Genomic DNA, 19,874 nt, shown 5'->3' on the forward strand with positions numbered 1-19,874 from the left:
ATTAGGGCCTGATTGTTAGCGAATATTCTGCCTTCTTTACTCTCCAAATCCTCTCACGTCACTCTGTCTCCCCCTCAACGGCGGAAAAATCCAGGAAAACAGTATCGCAATAAAAACATCTTAATGACCGTCCATAATCGGGCTTTAATTAATGTCTAGCTGCAGATAGAACCGATCCGACTGTTGTCTGAGTTGCCGGGACGATTTGTCTGATGAAGGATCGACGTGGAGCGATTAAACCGTTTCATCGCAGACGACCTGGATTAGACCGGAGATTTCTGGATATCCGGCTATTTAGGGTTGGAAGTCTCGTCATAATTAGACGGGCTCTGTTCGAAGAGACCGGGGGTCTGCAGCACACAGGTTCACGTACGGTAGGGATGGGTCGAGCTGGTAAAATTGAGGAAACATTGGGAGATGGAACAAACAAGTCTTGTGCATCTAAAGCCTTCAAAAGCTCTACGAAGTCTCGTCATAATTAGACGGGCTCTGTTCGGAGAGACCAGGGGTCTGCAGCACACGGGTTCACGTACGGTAGGATGGGTCAAGCCGGCAAGATTTAGGAAACATCGGGAGATGGAAGAAACAAGTCCTGTGCTGCATCTATTTGTACCAACGCTTCAAAAGCTATCAAGTCGACTGACGTATGTGCGTGCGACACCCTGCGTCACTCTTCAGTGTCTTCACTCTAAATATTAAACCGCCACTGTGCAGTAAACTATAGCGCTAGCGAGCTTTCTGTCTGCAACTTGTTACGATTTTCTGCACAACAGACATACATATAAACAGAGTCACTGGAATGTCTAAACTTTATGTCATGTCATCAAATCAACATGTAGAGGAACACGCGATACCCAGTAGTGCTGTTCTAATATAAAATACAGCTACTAGAGAAAGAACTGTGTTGTTCCCAATGTCCAAGTTGTTTTCACTGATCTAGATAAGATAATTTTCCTACTATAAATAAAAAGTACAGAACAGACAATAAATATAATTAAGTAAGTTTCTAGCTTTTCTTGGTTAGATAAATCTCACATAACAGAATATTTGAATATCAGATCGACCACTGATATTACATTTCTCGGAAAGAACGGCCGATGTCTGACATAGTCACCGTCAATCTGTGGATCTCATGCATTCTCACATTAGCACGCGTTTTAATAATCAGAATATTGTGCGCACATCTACTGATACCTGGTAGACACAAGATCACATCGGCATCAAATATTGACATCACGATAAGAACATAATGATATACGGACCGACCGAGTCACTGGTATAATACGATAGGCAAACAGACCTCTGTGCACTTCTGATCTCTCAGCCTGTATGTGATCCGTGAATGACCCATGGTGGAGTGTCGTGCCACCTGCCCTACGGCTAAATGTCGTTTGTTTTTCGGCTTTAGTGTTCATCCAGTAATGGAGGGATGGGTATGACAGGACATGTACACTATCCCGGGCTAACTCAGCGCGTAAACCATCTCCACAAGGGGATTTGCAACAAAAAGTACGCATCTCCCAGCCACAAAACATATGCAAGTCAAATTGTTAAACTTTTCTACTCTCCAAGCAGAGGTTTGGGTTTTAGGTTATTTTTGGCGTGTTTTTAGGCTTTTTTTATCGGGGTTTCCTTAATTTTTGCACTGGAAGTTTTTTGGGGGTGAAAAACAATTCCAGTGCAAAAAAGAAACCCCAATAAAAAGCCTAAAAACACGCCCAAAATAACCTAAAACCCAAACCTCTGCTTGGAGAGTACAACTTTTCATGTATGTCAACAACTCTATGCCACTACCATTTTCACTTTACAGTTTTTGTTTTACAACCCACAGATAAATAATGTAGCTTTGAACTGAAGGTCGGTCCTTATGACATACAAGAAGACTTTTTGACGCGGTATATCTACAGAATGACGTAATCATATTGGCACATGTCCCGCACGGCAGACCGGAAGTGACGTCACGCACAGGAGGTGGCTTGTAGACCCCCCTGCACGCATGCGCAGTAGATCTGTCCGCACTTGATACAGCACTTGCGACCTGCAAAATATGAAATAATACTTATTACAAAAAAAACGTCCTTCGATTAGCCATTTTAATAACTACCCATATTACTAGTATTGCTAATTGCAGTTTTCGTGAGAAGATACGTATTCACAAAGTGCAAGTTTTTTCTCTAGCCCCCATGTACATGCTACACAGTCCAAACTTTCATACTAACAAAGCCGCATCAACTATCCATAAGGAACGAAAGATATTATGTCAAACAACCAATCAACCTGTCAGCAGATAGATAGAAAGGTCAGGTAGCTTCCCACGGTTGTCCACTTGAATGCCTCTTTAAAACCATATTCATCTCTTGTCAAAACTCAATGCAATCACGAGTGCTTTATTTTCCCTAAATGATGTCACTACAACTCCCAGATATTCTCTCAAGTGTTCTTGTTTTTATTTTTGAGTCTGCGATGCTTTCAACTCGATGGTGGGTCTCTCATACAGATTAAATGACGTGGAAAATGACTGACAAGAGGCGACCATTCAGAGGGATTAGTGTAACGAGTTATTGTGCTGAGGACCGGTCTTTAGCAGAAATAGATGCTCGGGAGCGGTGGGAACCGAACTCTTGCTAGCATCGCGTGGCTTATTGACGCAATAACGTTTTAGAAAGGGCTCCAAAACAACCTGTTTCTCATGAAGTAAAGGACCACACACTTGTGTATGGGAGGGTCTGTGTTGAAGTGGACTACTGGTATCACGTAATCCATGTTTCTCACCGCTAGAAAGGTGAGTGATTTTGTCAAATCTGCCATTTGATAAGTTATCTATAAGTTATATAACTGAAAAGAAGTGAGTCAGTGAGTGGGAAACCTTGTTTAAATATGACGGAAAATGAAATGAATGAATAAAATGGGATGGAATGGAATGATTTGAAATAACCTCGTATGTCAACGAAAAAGTATGCTCAAAAGCAGCACGAAAAATCCATACAGTTGCCGATGTGTATAAAAAAATTCCATATTTGATTGTTTGGTTTGGTTTGGTTTATTTAGATCCACAATTAGCTTAACAATTCATATTGCAGCTATTCTTCCTGTGGTCAATTAACATATACACCTGACACACATAACATGACTTATACAGACATAAACATGTACAGAAACTCCACAAAAACACCAAGTGACAAAACAAAGCTAGCTTACATGACCGCCATATACCTAAAATACCTATTTTACATTGTCAGCTTACTAAAAAAAATTTGAAAAAAAAACGTCTTCGTAAACTTTAGGATTTTTCCGGCTATACAACAAGTTATACAATAAAATCTTCATATCGTCAACAATATCTTCAGATGGTCAAAGACGACTATAACAAGTAAAAATTTGGTTCTCAGTAGATTACCGTTCTACTGTGTCGGCTGTCGGTCGCACGGTGAGTATGTTTCGCACACGTGGGCCTACGTGTAGAAAATAGTACTCGTCCTGCTACAAATATAGTAACATAAGGCCACACCAAGTAAATTTTATGGATGACGTCCTTTGGAGACCCTAAATCTAATGCGAGAGGGCGAGAAAAAAACAAGAAGGGCCCTAAAAAACAAGATGCCTAGATTAGAAATATACTAAGAGACGACAAATGTTAGGACACAGATTGAATGAGGTGACACTGTAACAAGCAAGAAGTCTTTTATTCATCATCAAAACAGCAATAAATCAGGTGGAATAGCAGTTGTCGTCTGTTTTCGCGTTATGGGTTTCACGTCAATCTGATGAATTGCGGCACTGTCGTGACTCTTTGGTCATAGTTACAGGAAGCGGAATTTCTTGTTTTTTTTCTAGGAACAGGCCAAAATCAATGCGCGCGCGGACGTCATCCATAAAATTTACTTGGTGTGGCCTAAATCTTAAACCACCAAAAGGCCAGTTGTGCAAGACTCTCAACCTTTCTGATTCAAAGATGTTTCCTTGTTGTTTTGGGTCAAGACGTTGAAGCGCGTGGTAAGAGACAGGCACTTAAAACTTTACAAGGCTGCAAACACTCGAGGAAAAACAATCTTACGCCCACCGTGTGACGGCATTGGGACATCAACACTATAGACTTTGTTTAGAATCTAGTCAAGGTGGGTTGAAGACAGAGGAATATCAATGGAACTTTTTTTCCTGGGATAGCAAAAAAAGATAAACTTGTGATCCTATAGGTCTAGCTATAAATATCGTCTAGCTTTTGCTCAACGCCACAGCTACAATATTTCAACGTACACCACAGCTATTCGACGTTTGCCAGTTTGCGACCTAGCACGCCGCAATGCAAATTGGGCGCAAATGTGAGTGTGTATTTGTTAATTTGTCTCGAATTAAACGGCGTTTGAAGTCTAGTCTCCCCCGGCGTCGCGTGGTGGAGGCGCGGGAATCTGATTTTGCTAACGATCGACAATTAAATTTCAACCGCCGACTCTCTACAGAAAAACGTTGGCGAATCGAGCCGTGTCGGACGGGCGTTATGAATGTTAAAGACATGCAGCGATGCACGGATGATCAGTTCGGTAAGTCCGCGGGGATGCAGACGGTGATGAGGCTGCACCGTGGCGGGATTCAGCCTAATGAAGTGATTAGAATTTGGCGGACATGCAAACAATCGGGTTAAGTCAACAGGAGCCCGCCCCCGGGACCCGGCGTGCGGGGGTGCCGGCCGCCGTGAGATGACTAACGCTGCCCGGATGAGCGCGGCTCAGGAAGCACCGCTCGTGCACTCGGACCGGGATGGACCGGAACGACGCAAATTTAGAAATCAAACAAGGAATTCAGCCGTAACTGTTTGTGCGTAGTCGTACTATTTTTTGTGGTGAGATTTTGAGTGAGATTATTTAAGACAGACCCAACTAACGGCATGGATCTACGGAAAGCTTTTCTGTCACAATAAATGTGGATCGTACGCGTGTGCATAACTGTGCCATTCGCATAGCACACATTAAAACGTGTTTACACATTTTTTGTGTGACCAGATTAAAATAGCTGCTACAAGATGCTTTGACAAGTCTAAATTTTAGACAATTTCTAAAAGGACGGGAAATGTTGTCTCAACTCTAAAAGTACTGAAAATCAAAATATAAACAGAGGTAAATGCAGCCTAGTGGCACCAATTGAAAAAATGAGAGTGAATAGTTTGACCCTTTATGAACTCAGAAAACACGTTGAACATGAACGCAAGTTCAACTACACAGCCCTATAGCTATCTACTAAAATAACCCAAACCATACTGCACGAAAAGTAGCCTATGACGTAGTAGATGGGAGACGTCATTGCAAAGGCCGCTCCAGAAATGGACCAGAACAAAGAGAGACGTTTTGTGTGCGGAAGCTAACAAAGAGAGGTCGGCGATACGCGCAGGCACAATTATCTTGTCGTTTTAGTGACACTTGCAAAGTGCAGCAGGTGACAACATAAGTACTCCTAGTGGGGTGACATCAGCCGGCAAACTGTTCTTGATGACATTTCAACCTCCATTAGCCAAGAAAATTACTTTTGACTTTTTTGCACACTAGTTACAAACTTTGCTACATTATTAAATAGGCATGTTTAGTACCTTTACATAACATAACATAACCTGACATAGCCTAAGACACCCGTGTAACTGTCTGTAACAATGGTGGCCTTTACAGTCACTCTAAAGTGTGGATTAAATCTATTGGAAGGCAGATGAAGTCAAAGCCACAAACCCTACCTGGGGAAAGAGACTTGCTTCCAGTGAGGTTGCCGTATTTCTTCTGCCTCGCGCGAGAATTCTGGAACCACACCTGCAAGGAACAACAGTAAAAAGGACAGGGAAAGCAGTGTTAGTGTGGGCATGTTCAGCACCAAGGACAGGGACAGCAGTGTTAGTGTGGGCATGTTCAGCACCAAGGACAGGGACAGCAGTGTTAGTGTGGGCATGTTCAGCACCAAGGACAGGGACAGCAGTGTTAGTGTGGGCATGTTCAGCACCAAGGACAGGGACAGCAGTGTTAGTGTGGGTATGTTCAGTACTAAGGACAGGGACAGCAGTGTTAGTGTGGGCATGTGCAGCACCAAGAACAGATACAGTAGTGTTAGTGTGGGCATGTTAAGCACCAAGGACAGGGATAGTAGTGTTAGCGTGAGCATGGTCAGCACCAAGGACAGGGGCAACAGTGTTAGCGTGAATGTTGTTCTTCGCTAAGGACATGAATAGCAGTCTAAGCTTCCATCTTTCTGATCCAGAGAAGCGATTGTTATATTATTACGTGATATGAAACTAGCTAGTAAGCCGTTACCTGTGTGACGCGTTTGCTGAGTCCTGTGATCTGCGCGATCCGCTCCAGGTCCTGTCCGTCTGGGTTACTGTCGATGTTAAAGTTCGCCTGGAAACAGAAAACGTTCATTTCGATGTGTTTCTTTATGTGTAGCTGCTCAGTTTCAGCCATTGATATATATGAAGAGCAGTGACAACACGATCCTCTATGTGCCCATACGTCTTTTAACACACAAATCCGGACAGTTGTACATGATTGACAGCACTGTTTTAGTTGGTTATTCTGCAAGTCTTACCATCTATTGCTGACACGTTGGTAAACGTTGTTAAAACGTTGTTAATTTATCCTTACCTGCAAGACCCGCAACTGTTCCTCTGTGAAGGTAGTGCGCACGCGCTTGGGCCGGTGTCCGCCTGAGCCGCTCTCTCCGCTGTAGAGTGAGTCACAGTCTGAGGGTGGAGGGGGAGAGGAATCGTTACAAGCTAATATTTACACCGATTCTTTGATTCACTGTAACTACACTTAGTAGCCACAACTGTATTTTCTTGAAGAGTAGCTATAGATATTCTGAACTGTATCTGTGCGGAATAAGAGCATTAAAACGAAGAAGGTTGTTTATGGCCCTAACCACAGTTCTAGCTAAGAACCCAGAGAAAAAGATTTTACTGCATTTGCAGTAAGGCAGAATTTTGGCCTTGATAACTAGGACATGTGACGAGCCATTGTCATTAATATATTTCAGTCAAATTGTATGTCAACAGAAACCAGGTCTAAAATAAACTTTGTGAGTTGTTATTGTGTCAGTCACGTATGTTAAAATATGAACTTGTTGGGGGTACTCGGGTGTATGTAAAGGAGATTTTATCGAGATCTTGTTCAAATGTTTGCTTAAAAATTGAGGTAGAATCCTCGGTAGAAAGGACTGCTGACTCTTGGTCCGTGTTATGTATATGACTGTACAGAAAGATTCGCTGAAGCTTGTTCTAAACTCTAATTGCTTCCCGACTCGCGATCTCTCCGCGAACGAAGCCGCCGACTTGCCTCCAAGCCGCCCGTTTGCGCAGCTGCATAACGTCGGAGAATGTTTCTTCATTAAATCTGCCCGTGCTAAATGCAAGTCATGAAAGGGCGGTGGGCGATTCGGTATTTCGGTATTATCCGCCAAATCCATTGCGCTAATCCTTGTTTCAGCGCAGCCTTATCCGCGCGCCCATCGAGGTGACCGATGTGTTCCGTACATGTGGTTGAAAGCGGCCTGCGGTTTAATTCTGACATCTCCGCGGGCCGGCGGGGTATTAAAATGCTATTTTGCCACTTGAGGTTCGATTTATATGCAACAGTGTCCCATTACGCACGCCGATTTCAACCCATCGGAGCTTTAGTGGCCGCTTTTTTTCTTCTCTCGCAAACTCGATTTCAAGCAGACGATTTGCACAATTTGTGTACAGTTTTTGAGCGCGTCGATTGCCGACCGTTTATACCACTGAAGAACTTTTAGCCAGATAAGTGCGCCGAGGTTGTTGATCGTTCGGAAACCCACTGCGCAACAGCCAAATGACTACTTTACGTCCATTAACTGTCTCACTAAGCCGGCCGAGAGATTATTTCCGAGCGGAAAAACGGAGCTGTTTCCACGGCAAATGGCTCTCTCAGGGAGAGCGCTCGTTCAGTGTGACTAAGGGCGGGTTATGGTTGTTGGTTAAACTTGACCCGACTAGATATTCGGGACGCCTGCTACTTTGCAGTCTCTCTACGTGTTTGTGTTATGTGCTTAGCGGAGTTGGGCAAATGTTTACGGAGATACAAGTCAGCTGCCGCGTATCTAATAAAGCCCCATCGTGATGATAGTTCTGAGGAAACAGGCAGATTAAGACAAGGATATGTTGGATGAGGAAAACATGTATGAAATAAATTGAAGTACAAGAATACGATGTCTAAAAAAATATTTCAAATCTCCCATGAGTATGTTTACGTGTGTGTGTGTGTATGTGTGTGCGTATGTATGCGTATGTATGAATGTGTGTGTGTGTGTGTGTGCTTGCGTGCATGCGTGCGTGTTTGTGTGTGTGTGTGTGTATGTGTGTGTGTGTGTGTGTGTGTGTGTGTGTGTGTGCATGTATGTGTGCGTGCGTGCGTGCGTGCGCGCGCGTGTGTGTACGTGTGTGTGCGTATGTATGTATGTTTGTGTGTGTGTCCAGTCACCCCATACCTGATCCATTTCCGCTTCCGGCCGCTGCGTCCATGGCCTCCAGATAGTGGGTCTTGCACAGAACCTTCCCGTCGTGCAGCGCGAACTCCTCCCCCGTGGACAGTTGCCGTTTGCAGGCGTCGCAGGCGAAGCAGGCGAGATGGTACACATTACTCTTGGCGCGACGCACCCAGTCGTTCGACTGGATGTTCCGACAGCATTTCGCACACTTGGTGCCGAATTGTCTGAAACAGCGAGAGAGTAAACGTGTTAATATAGAAAAATATATTCACAGGGATATATTTACACGATGGACATTGGCATAGACTGACCATAACACAAAAACAGTTCTGGTTCCTCAGAGGGAGAGCGGTTTTATCGGAGAGTTTACTTGTATACTAGAAAACGAGTAAATGGGGTGGTTGTTCAGCACCAAGGACAGGGACAGCAGTGCATGGTTGTATGTAGCAGTCTTTAGTGTCCAACGTCGTAACTAACACCTGTACTAAAACCAATAATTATAATTTAGACAAATCCTCTTTTGAGCTCGAGCCACGTATGAATCGATGTGAGGAAAATATGGACTCAAATTCTAGACACCTTTGTACGAGAAGGTTTCGTCTGTGATACCACACGGTTTCTGAAAGTATTGTACCCGACAGTGTTACGTCAGTGTGGGATAATGTACACTGGTGGGGAAGATTTGATGTGGTGTTGAGCCAAATAAAGAAATACGGCCGGAAAGTCCGATAATTCCTCAGTTCACTCAGAGGTGACAACAACGGTTCAGCGTCTTGATTACTCTGAGAGCTGAGGAGGGTTTTATTCGTGGCGAGTCTCCGTCAGTCCGCCGACTTCAAACACCGCTCAGCCAAGAGGGACGACACCGCCCGGGCCGCGAGCGCCACAGCACCCTCTGAAGAACAATCACCGTCGTCATTCTAAGTTGGGAATGACAAGCGGGGGAGAAACTTTGCAGTCATAAAATATTGCGCGGGATTTGGAGCTCCTTAACCCCTGGACCTACAAGTACATTTTAATCCCCACAAATGGCGCCATTTTGAAAATCCTAGCTATGGGAGAAGTGGACATTACAGAGGAGGCTGGACTCAAAATGGCTTGGCTGTTGTGAAAGATTTAAAAGTCTGGGCCAAAGAGCTCTCTTCAGGCATAATCGTGCTATACATCAAGCCTTAGTCTATATGAAGTCGTTGAGAGCACGGTTTCTACCATCCCCTTCATGTGGCGATACTGGGCGCGTGAAAAATGTACTGCTCGCTAAACGGCTGCCAGGAAAATATATGTCCACGATTAACACTTAAGCAAAACTTAAGTGGGCAGCACTGACCAAGAGGAAATGGGTTACAAGAGCTGCAGCAAATGACCCATATAATAATGTAGGCTGTTGGTCTCTATATGTAGCATTTTTCCGTTTTGACACAAGAAAGAGAGAAACAAATAGTTAACCACACACAATAGGCTCCCATGTTACCAGCACAGGATTACCACATTAGTAGATGTACATGTATGGTCTGTGTTCACTTAACACTACTGTTCCTGTCCTTGGTGCTGAACTAACACTAACACCTTTACTAACACTGCTTTTATAGAACACATAGGATTGTGTAGCAACTCCATTTTGCATAAGCGCGCGCACCAGGCTTCACTTAATCTTGTCGGTTGTCTTTGCATTCCCAATGCTGTACAGCATAAAATGAAAACAACAATTATTTGTTCTTTGGTTGCACAATTGCTCTAATTTCACAATTCTGTGTGTCTTCGATACCATAGCTTGCTTTCTCCTATGTGTTATGTTGTCTGTGCTTCAGAAAAAAAAGGAAACTTTAGGAAGGCAATAATAAGGCAATCTCAAACGCCTCCTGCCTCCACAGACAACCCGATCTAATAATAAGACACACAGTGACCCCATCACATAAACAGCTCATGTCTCTAGTCCCAACAGACGACGGTAAAATCTAAGGACAGTAAATAAGGATGCCCGGGTATCTCTGTACCGGCGTGGCGATGGGAGGTTAGGGAGTCATGTGTGAGAACGGACACAGGCCCGGGACTTGTCCTTAATCGCGGTATAATCCCTCCAATCGGAGCAAACGCGATAACTAGAGAGATAAGGCGGGGAGGGAAGACACTCAGGCTGGGGACTGGACCTCAGAGAGAAGACTCGACAGCCCACGTCACCGAGTGGTAACCTTTTCCCAGCGACAGGCTGAATAAAAGTTCTAAACGGGAACTATGCCACTCCAGATGTCTTACTGAGGGACGACTGCGTGTGTGAGATGTGGGTTAGCTTGAGGAGGGATGAATCCCCTCTACTATATACTTTTCCCAGCGTACGTTAGTAAACATACGGGTGGTGTGTCAGGTACTAGAGTTAGTATCTTTTTGATAGAGGAAGAGATGTGAAGACAACAGTAAATGTTCCCTTCCCCTCTATTCATGTCTTTTTACTGATAGACGTCCAAATTCGTCCCAAATTTCGTAGAACCTTCCGGTTTGGAATATCACAGTTTGGAATATTACAGTACAGTGAGAGAGAAAAAGACAACTACCTTAAACTCTGATATCCTACTTTTTTTACGAGGTTTTATGATACAGGAAGAGATGATAGCATCCATGTGGTATGTACACCTGTATGGAGAGCTCTATATTGACAGACGCAAACGTCTATTCTACATCCCTGCTGCTTGGGGTATAGTCCCTGAATACGTTTTTATAATGTTTTTCCGGATGGGAATGGTGATACGAGACACGAAATGTCAGCCTGGGAAGAACAAGGCATAGAGTTTTCTTATCATGTGAGATTGTGACTACTTATAATGATTACACATTGGACAGCAAGTTTCCTCCACTCTACACGGCGCGTACTGCTGTGCAATGTTTCCTGTTGTCGTTCATTTTCCTACCCAAGTTTAGATACAAGAATGCTATAAAGATGACAATAAAAACGTACCATTGATAGGGCCTGCAATTGTCGTAAGAGTTATTAAGAGTAATGGCAAGGTTGTCAGTTGTAATGTCTGAAACGGGGTATTGAAACGCAACAGCGGAAAAACTTTGTCCAAATGTTTTGCTGACCGCTTAGACTGTACGTTTAAGGTATGTAAATAGATAACTTTATCATACTAGTATACGCCAATCTCAGTCTACTGTTGACACTAACAACCAAACAACTTTCCGGTGTAACGGGAAATGTTGTCACCTGATGTAGTCGGCCTTGCAGTAGACGTCTGCCTCGCGGGTGTAGCAGGTGGTGTGCCTGCCGAGCGGGGTCTGGCACACCGAGCACCGCAGACACTTGACGTGCCACTGCCGCTCTCCCACCTTCAGCAGGAACTTATCCTGGATAGGACCGCCGCATCCCGTACATAACTCACTGTCCATCTAGGGGGATGAAAGAAAAAAAAAACACGTAAACAAGAAGGCTCTGTCCAAAATCGTCGTGACATAGGGGTGGAGGTGTTGGTAGGTAAAGCGTAGACTAAAACAGACCCGCGAACACAAGGATATGATTTGACGTGGTCATGTTTCCCCAGTGTAATGTCGCTCATAACTGCACAAAAACGTTTTCTGAAAAACTGTAAAACAACATGGACAAACCTCTAGAGTTGTAACTTAATTCTGTTATAGTCCTATCAACATCATATTATATCAACCAATAGCAACGGTCGCAAACGTGAAGAAACAGTGTTAGATGAGTTTTTCCATTTACAGTAGAAGCAGACACGTACACAAGGAGAAGCTATATACCTATGTATGGTATCACTTTATATCACAATTTGTAACACTTAACTCATGTGGAAAAGATTTAATTTTGACAAATAATAATTATTTCTGGATTGACGCATTAACAGTTGCCTAAAACGGTTTATGTATGTTAAGACTTAAACATTTCTTGGTACCCTAAAATATAATACAGATAGCAAGTGGACGATTGGACAGAAACGGAACAACTTCACGAAGCTATACCGAGTGTTTGTACTCTTGACAGAAGAAATCGCACACAAAATTACACTGCACAAAGGTCAGCTTAAAGAGGCAGACGGTGGAAAGATTTCCATGCAGAGTTTCTAATTGAAAATCAGATTTCACGATACACCGAAAATTCGTACTGGAATGGTAATTTTGCATCAATTTTTCGGCAACATATCTGCTCAAAATATTTTTCTTCGTCGCTGCTAGACAAGATTCACCTGTACGGTTGGGTAGATCGGGTTAACAAGAAGTGGTAAATGTGTGCCAAACGAGACACATGCGGGAGAACTGTATGGGATACAGAAACACACACACGTGTGACATAATTGCCAACATTACATGACAACACAACAACAACAGCAAAACCCACCTCAGCGTGTTCAGACATGCTCCTGTCCTGTTGCCTGTGTGCGGTGCCTGCTCCCGTGGCTGGTACACACGGTGTGTACAGGGCTTCCCAGTCCGGAGAGTTAGCAAACGTTCTGAACAGGGGCGAAACAGTCGTCCCGAAGCCTGACATTCCCCAAATGTTCGTCGGTGTTGCCTCGCGCCCGGAATTATGCGGGATGGTCGCGACCAATTAGAGGGGCAATTGGCGGTCCAATCAGAGGCGGGGACTGGGATAACGGCCACCTGACGTTCAGGCGTCTCACCGGATTTGTCGTGAATGACGTTTGGCTGAGCTGTCAATCACTTTTCTGTAATTTTCCATCCAATGACGCGGGCACCCAAACTCCCTCTTTTTTTAAAACATTGATTTTAATTTGATTTAGCTACTTTACTGGCTTCATGAGGAACTTGAAAACTTGGAAGAACGACTTTCATGAGATACACATGTATAATTCAGTTCGGAGGATTCTATCTATAATCTACGATTAAAAGGGAAATAAAAAGCTTCAGATATGCATACTATAAGGAAGCAACACTTCTCTTAGTGTAAAGAAAAGTGTTAGATAAGAATTTTAGAGCTGAAGCATTCTCTGTAAAAGCACATTCACCTGTTCAGCTGTTACAGGTGTATCGATGTAGTCCCGGGATACGTACTGTTCTAGCAGGAGTGTTCACGTGTCTCATATGATAAATGCAATATGGCGCCGTGCAAAATGGAGGAAACATTTGATTTGTTGTTGCCTGTCAACTGTTCCACTAGTGAACACATTATTGTAAAATGTATCAAAACCTTAACATGCAAACGAGCACATTTCCATCCCAGAATTTGTCGCAACCATTTTCAGCTAATTGCGCTGCAGTTCCTACACGTTTCAGTAGATGGCGCTGTCCGAGTTTACGACACCGAAAATATTACGCTCTTTCACCTCCAACATCTATGGAATTTCGACTCTCCCTTCGGTGAAACAGTAATCCTTTTCCTTCACATCCATTTTGAATTTTCCTTGCTCACCCAACCCCAACAAGGCTGTGATGATGTTAGGATATTCGGTATAATTCAAATAAAGTCAAGAGGTGGGGTGGCCCAAGACAGTGTCATTACTGTTAGCATGTCTCAAATTTCTTCCTGTTTATTTTCATTTCTCACAGGGAAGCTCTAACATTCCAACCCCGTGTCTGCCATTGAACGATTTCGTTATCTCCCTCCACCCCCCTCAGTGAAAAGTGTTGTGTCCCGGCACCCCTGAACCGGAATAGTTAGACAGGTAGGCGTACGTACGGTACAAATTACACAAGTATGTGCCCCGGGCGACAGGGATCGCTCAGTCTGTCCCGGTCACACCGTCTCTAGTCAGCCATGGACGCTACGGGCTTCAAACAACTTCAACGGCAGATCGAACAAGTACGTACTCCTACTTTTGAAGTGACGACATGTTTACGCATAGATTCTTTGCAGGGCTAGTTGAAGCTATCGATATTTGGACAAATTCCAGCGTATAAAAAGTAACGTCTTAAATTATAGACTGGGACCGACCCTCCCAAATCCTACCCAAGGGCTATGATGTCATACCTGAAAATAGCTTTAATTTTGTTTGGCGATGCCACGGGCTTGGGCTTTTGTGTTCCTTAAAAACAAACTTGTGCTTTTTAACATTCCTTCAAACCGTCGTTGGGCGGGACTAGACTTTGAATCACCGTGTTTACTTAGTGGTTAATGATTGAGTCAACTTTCTCACGTTTCCGACCCGTCTTGCTCTTATTAAGTTCAAGGGCTAATCGCAGCTGTGGTGGGATTCCCTGTCCAAAAATAACAACACATTAACAACAAGAAATATATACTGCACTGCCTCAAAAGGCAATAGGAGTTTGAATTAGAAGAAATGTGTGTACAAAAACATGTCGTTGTGTAGCAGGGGTTTGACAGGTAAGCTGTGTACTGTGTAATTACGTAGTGCTGTTACTTGTCTAGCAGGTACTACAAGGGTTCACGGACTATTCTTACAGGCGTGACCTCATTTAATACTACACTCTAGTAGACCCCTACAGTATTATTTGTCTTCCTCAACACAAACAAACGTTTCAATCTTCGTGATGCCAGATTGACTTCAGTTTTTTGGTGTTTTAGTGTTGTATCCAGATTGTTTAGTAAGGTGAAACCACCAACACACATGGGCGCATACGTTTACCAAATTATGTTAATATATTCATATTAATAGAAAACGTTTGATTACAAAATAAGAAATATCATGATGCTGGTAGTATTAAACATCGGATATCTAACATTCCATGCATCCTCGCGGTATACAAAAGGCTATGATGCATTGTAAATTGACTGTTGACAGGAACGCCGGACTTACGGAAAAACCAGTTGGGTAATGTTACAATATCTCTATATCCAAAACACGCGGAGACAACACCCCGAGACAAGCTTAGCGACGGTAGCATGTACAGAAAAGACGTCTGAAGTATTATGTTTAAGACTACCGAATTTTAATCCAACAGGCGACCTCTTCAAAAGACAAGCTGTCCGTGCTGTCGAGTTCTCATGGCAACTTCAGTGCGAACCAGGTTTGCCGAGTTCACCATATTTTTCACATATTCGTGACTACAAGAAGGGAATTTGGCTAAGTATCAGCCTATTATATAACGCATTGTCTATCACATTCTACTAATACGGTCTCTAGGGATTTGGGTATGCGTGTGTTTGAAATAAGTGACATAATGTTAAGTTTGAAATCTTACAGCCCTTCGCGGGAGGGAAGTGGGAATGGTAGCGGGGTGCAGTGTTGATAACTTGTCGCATGGTGGCGTTTCTGAGTTTGCTATGAACTGACCATGATATCGATATCCTTGTTTCAGTTGGTCATACTCTTCCAGCTTTTCCCACAAATACACGACGAAGTCAAAGTAACGCAGAATTTGAAAAGCGTAAGTTACAAAATATTCATTTCACATGCTACATTATATGTGATTTTACACTACTGTTCTTCGATAAAGAAAGCCATTTGAAATATCGATCGTCCGTAAAAGACCTAGATAGATAGTCTATGAAATGTATTTTGGAAATGTTATATACATTTCTGACTTATTCTTCTTACTTGAAGAGACTGTGTCCGATGACATGTGCAGAGGCAGCCGATGTTCTGGAGGCCGTGTCCTACTCCGATAAAATGCAGATCCTGGAGATCATCTCACGGTCAGTAGGGGGCGTTTTTTCACAGGCATTTTGATACATGGTTCCTCGGATTAATTTTCAAGTACAAAAGTATGCTTACTAATACTATAGCTGATAGATAGCTAATAAAAAATGATGTACATGATGTATACTTAATCTATTTGGCCCTATCGAAAAAGAAAATTGCTATATCTGGGCATAACTTTTTTTCCACTCCCCTATCATGCCAGGGGACCAAGAAGAGTACCTCTGTTCTAGTTGTACTACATTATTCTTACAGCTCCGTCACTGACGCCACCTCTGGTTTTAAACACATCGAAGACCAATTCAACTCGCCACCCGACAAATCCATGGCCAGAGAAATGTTGACTAGGGTAAGTCCACAGCAACAATATTAAGGGTCTTCAGAACTTTGAGGCACATATAAATTGCTACAAACCTTTCTGCCTTTACCGGTTAGACTTAGATAGTTATAAGTGTTTTTGTTGCAAAAGCGCACAGCCTGAATACAAAGAAATTTTTGTTTCAATGATTGATAATTAGCTATGCATATCAACAGGCGAATGAAAACCATACGGCTACTGCCAGGGAACGAGACGACCTCCGAGGACCAGCTGCCGCATCTCGTACCCAGCGTACCGACGGAATGGACGAGAGGAATTTCAGTCAACTCGAACAGAAACTTAAAAGTGTAAGACTATCATTATCTTTTGAAGGGTCTGTGTTACACCACTTGCAAGAAGTTAACACCTTGTGAATTCACTAACAACGTGAAAATACAGTAAGGACGTTTTAATGTCGGTGCAAATAGTGAAGATTATGAATAGAAATGTATAATTACGTACGTCTACGATTAAACAATAGACTAACTTATATGTCTCCCGCAGGCGTTGTTTATAGAAGACAAGTTGGCGGTTCTCTCCCAGTCTAGAGGCAGCTTCAGCGCTGATCAGGTTCGTCATTTACTGAAGCTACTTTTATCATTGACGGAGACAAAAACATCTTTGCTGGGTATCTTTCTAAGACACTCACTCTTTTCATTATCAGCTAAGAAAGAGTCTGGCGTATGATGATAGTTATTATTTGCAATGACAAAAGCACAGGAAAGTTGGAGAAGTCTCTGTATGTCATTTCTATACCAGGAAAGACATTGATATTTTGCTTCCAAATCAACGTATGAATACAAATACTAGTAATACGATGTAAAGCTTCAACCGTCATATTCCTTGGTTGCTTACAAAATTACTATTCTTTTCGACATTTCAGGTATTTCGCGTTTTCCAGACCCTCCCACAAGTACATGACGAAATAAAAGCACTCCGGACACTTCAGGGGGTGAGTTGCTATTTTAATTTTGTTTGGCATGTCGAATAGACCATGCCACGATGGTTGCCTGTCTCCTTCCTCCCCCCTCTCTCTATAGTAGTAACATACATTTCAAAGAACCAGGTCCCACAATACGCTACGTTCATGTGTTTCTCCCTGTATACAGAGACTCTGCCCGATGACGTGCGCAGAAGCAGTCGGTGTGCTGGAGGCCGTGCCCTACTCCGACAAGCTGAAGGTCCTGGACATCATCGCAAGGTCGGTAGGCGGCGCTCTTCGGACTTTGACGAGTTTGATACTGATTTTCTCTTGAACATGATCTCCTTTCACACAGTAGTAACTTCATTTTATGATTATGTCTTCTCCAGTAAGATCAGCGACATCCGCACAGGCGTTGAGTACATCGAGGACATCTTTACCTACAGTTCTGAAAAAGCCAAAGTTAGAGAAATCATTTCCAAGGTAAGTTTTCTTGATTGTCCCTGGCAGTGTGTACCAAGTTTCTGCTGTAGTTGTAAGCACACGATATACAACTAGAATGCGAATACAGTAACACAGATCACACGTAAACTTACTGTAACTATTAGTAATACAGTTTAATGTCTATCCTGAAGGATTTTGTCCTAATTATAATCTTTCCATTTAGGAGAACACAGTTATGATTTTTGTCCTAAACTTCCCATTTAGGAGAACACAGTTATCATAAATCAAAGACCTTTAAAATCAATGCAAACATGCACTCACTATACAGTAGCATTATAACGTCACACAAGGCCCTGCTAACGACTGTAACAACTATTTCAGCACGGCTTGTAGTGTCGCGGACCTGCACAGATATCAGCCCCTGACGGGACGTCCAACTCTGTAAGCCGACCGGAGAACACCTGTATCCCTCCGCGCTAGTGATCCGCCTTCAGTGCAGACTTTTGCTGGAATAGTCTATTCGGACTCCTTGTATACATAAAATAAATTTGATAAATTTTTGGTAGTATCGTAAAGACAAAATGGGAAATTTATCCCCAAGCATGGTGTTCGGTAGAGGTGTAACACTAATCTGATACACATAAGCGTTATCACATACAGTGCAGTTTTAATCCCAGTCAGACATATGACATACGGTTTATTTCGTCACCCAAGGAATGTTAAGGCTAGAAATTATTGAAACAACGCTGATAAATACTTCTGATAAAATCGAATTGTATAGCCTGTCATGATTCCAATATCCCTAATATTTACAAAGGAAGGAATACAATATACGTTTACATTGTTAAAATTTTAATCTGATCCAATGGAAATAAAAAAATCTTTTTGTGATCATGTATCGATCTTTTATTATACTATATGGCACCTGTTTCACCAATCACAGGCCACGTTGCATCTGTTTCACCAATCACAGGCCGCGTTGCATCTGTTTCACCAATCACAGACTGCGTTGCATCTGTTTCACCAATCACAGGCCGCGGTGCACCTGTTTCACCAATCACAGACCACAATGGACATTACGCGGCAAGTGAAGTTAATGAATGTTTCTTAGAAACCAATAGTTTTCTGGTTGGGAGTGAACAACTAATTTCATGTCTCCGGGGATTGACCATGGCTAGGCCTCGGGAGTACATCAACCCTACGCCCGGACTTGTCCGAGGCCTCCCGGCGCGGGCTATAACTGCACCTAGCTGTTCCAGCCGGGTCAAGACTATCCCTGACTAGTCTCTACCAGGCGTCGGGAGGCGGCTGGAAAGAGAACTGTTTGTTCTCTCTACCAGACCTCTCCCCTGGCATGGTTATCTCTCTATTTAGCCGATTTCTACTCTTTCCAGCCGCCTCGTGCTCCCGAAGCCTGGAAGAGGCTAATCTCAGACCTCAAGCCACGGAGGCTATCCTTACTATGAAATTCTGATGGTCCCTCAAAGCTGTTCAGTCAGCACTCTTGTTTACTTGTGTATCTCTTGACCATCGCCTGTAGGTTTTAACATGAAACACTTCTTCATGACTTCAAAGTAACTCTCTTTGAGATCGTTGCCCTGGTATCATAACATGGCAGAGGTCGCCCTACGATACTATATTAATATACACACGTACAGTTCATTAACTAGAATATTTACTACCTTAGAATTTTACATGTACTCACAGTTACCTCACAACAGTCTATACACTTTAGTCGTGTTAATGAAGTTTCTTTAGTGTAAATAAGATGTTTTACAAGGTCCACATTGTGCAGGCAGCATCTGTCTGATATAACAAAATAAATGGACTCTTTTTTACATGTTGAAATATGAGCAAGATTTTATCGTATTTGTTTTTTCAGCTTGCCATGTGCTACCTTATCAGACAAGTCAGCTGTATTAGATTTCGCTGAATGGCTCGGTTTTTAAGATTTGGTTTTGTTTGTCTTCCCATTGTGATTTATATTTTGGTATATTTATGATATTATGCTATTATTACCATTAGTTTACTTTGTATGATTAAATTTTATTTCACTTGTGTTAGACACCGCAACAGTGCAACAAAGGCCGAAAGCGTATAAGAGAAAGACCTCCCT

General features: G+C 42.9%; 2 protein-coding genes across 2 annotated transcripts; one reads left to right on the forward strand and one right to left on the reverse strand.

Annotated features, from left to right (window-relative positions):
• Nucleotides 1–800: 800 nt before the first annotated feature.
• LOC109484481 (LIM/homeobox protein Awh-like) lies at nucleotides 801–13,142 on the reverse strand. The gene is made up of 7 exons (XM_019787750.1): nucleotides 12,815–13,142; nucleotides 11,672–11,853; nucleotides 8,473–8,696; nucleotides 6,615–6,712; nucleotides 6,285–6,371; nucleotides 5,717–5,789; nucleotides 801–2,038 (listed from the first exon to the last, which is right to left on the reverse strand). Exons 1-7 carry the CDS (start codon nucleotides 12,962–12,964, stop codon nucleotides 1,959–1,961), a joined length of 894 nt encoding a protein of 297 aa, XP_019643309.1. The 5' UTR covers nucleotides 12,965–13,142; the 3' UTR covers nucleotides 801–1,958.
• An 863-nt stretch (nucleotides 13,143–14,005) lies between these two features.
• Nucleotides 14,006–18,593, forward strand: LOC109484482. Its single transcript, XM_019787751.1, has 11 exons — nucleotides 14,006–14,236; nucleotides 15,337–15,402; nucleotides 15,694–15,762; nucleotides 15,939–16,030; nucleotides 16,290–16,383; nucleotides 16,569–16,700; nucleotides 16,897–16,962; nucleotides 17,276–17,344; nucleotides 17,502–17,593; nucleotides 17,704–17,797; nucleotides 18,140–18,593. Exons 1-11 carry the CDS (start codon nucleotides 14,192–14,194, stop codon nucleotides 18,149–18,151), a joined length of 831 nt encoding a protein of 276 aa, XP_019643310.1. The 5' UTR covers nucleotides 14,006–14,191; the 3' UTR covers nucleotides 18,152–18,593.
• Nucleotides 18,594–19,874: the final 1,281 nt, after the last annotated feature.

This window comes from Branchiostoma belcheri, unplaced genomic scaffold (assembly GCF_001625305.1).
Source record: "Branchiostoma belcheri isolate BF01 breed outbred unplaced genomic scaffold, Haploidv18h27 scaffold7, whole genome shotgun sequence".
NCBI classification, from domain to species: Eukaryota; Metazoa; Chordata; class Leptocardii; order Amphioxiformes; family Branchiostomatidae; genus Branchiostoma; species Branchiostoma belcheri.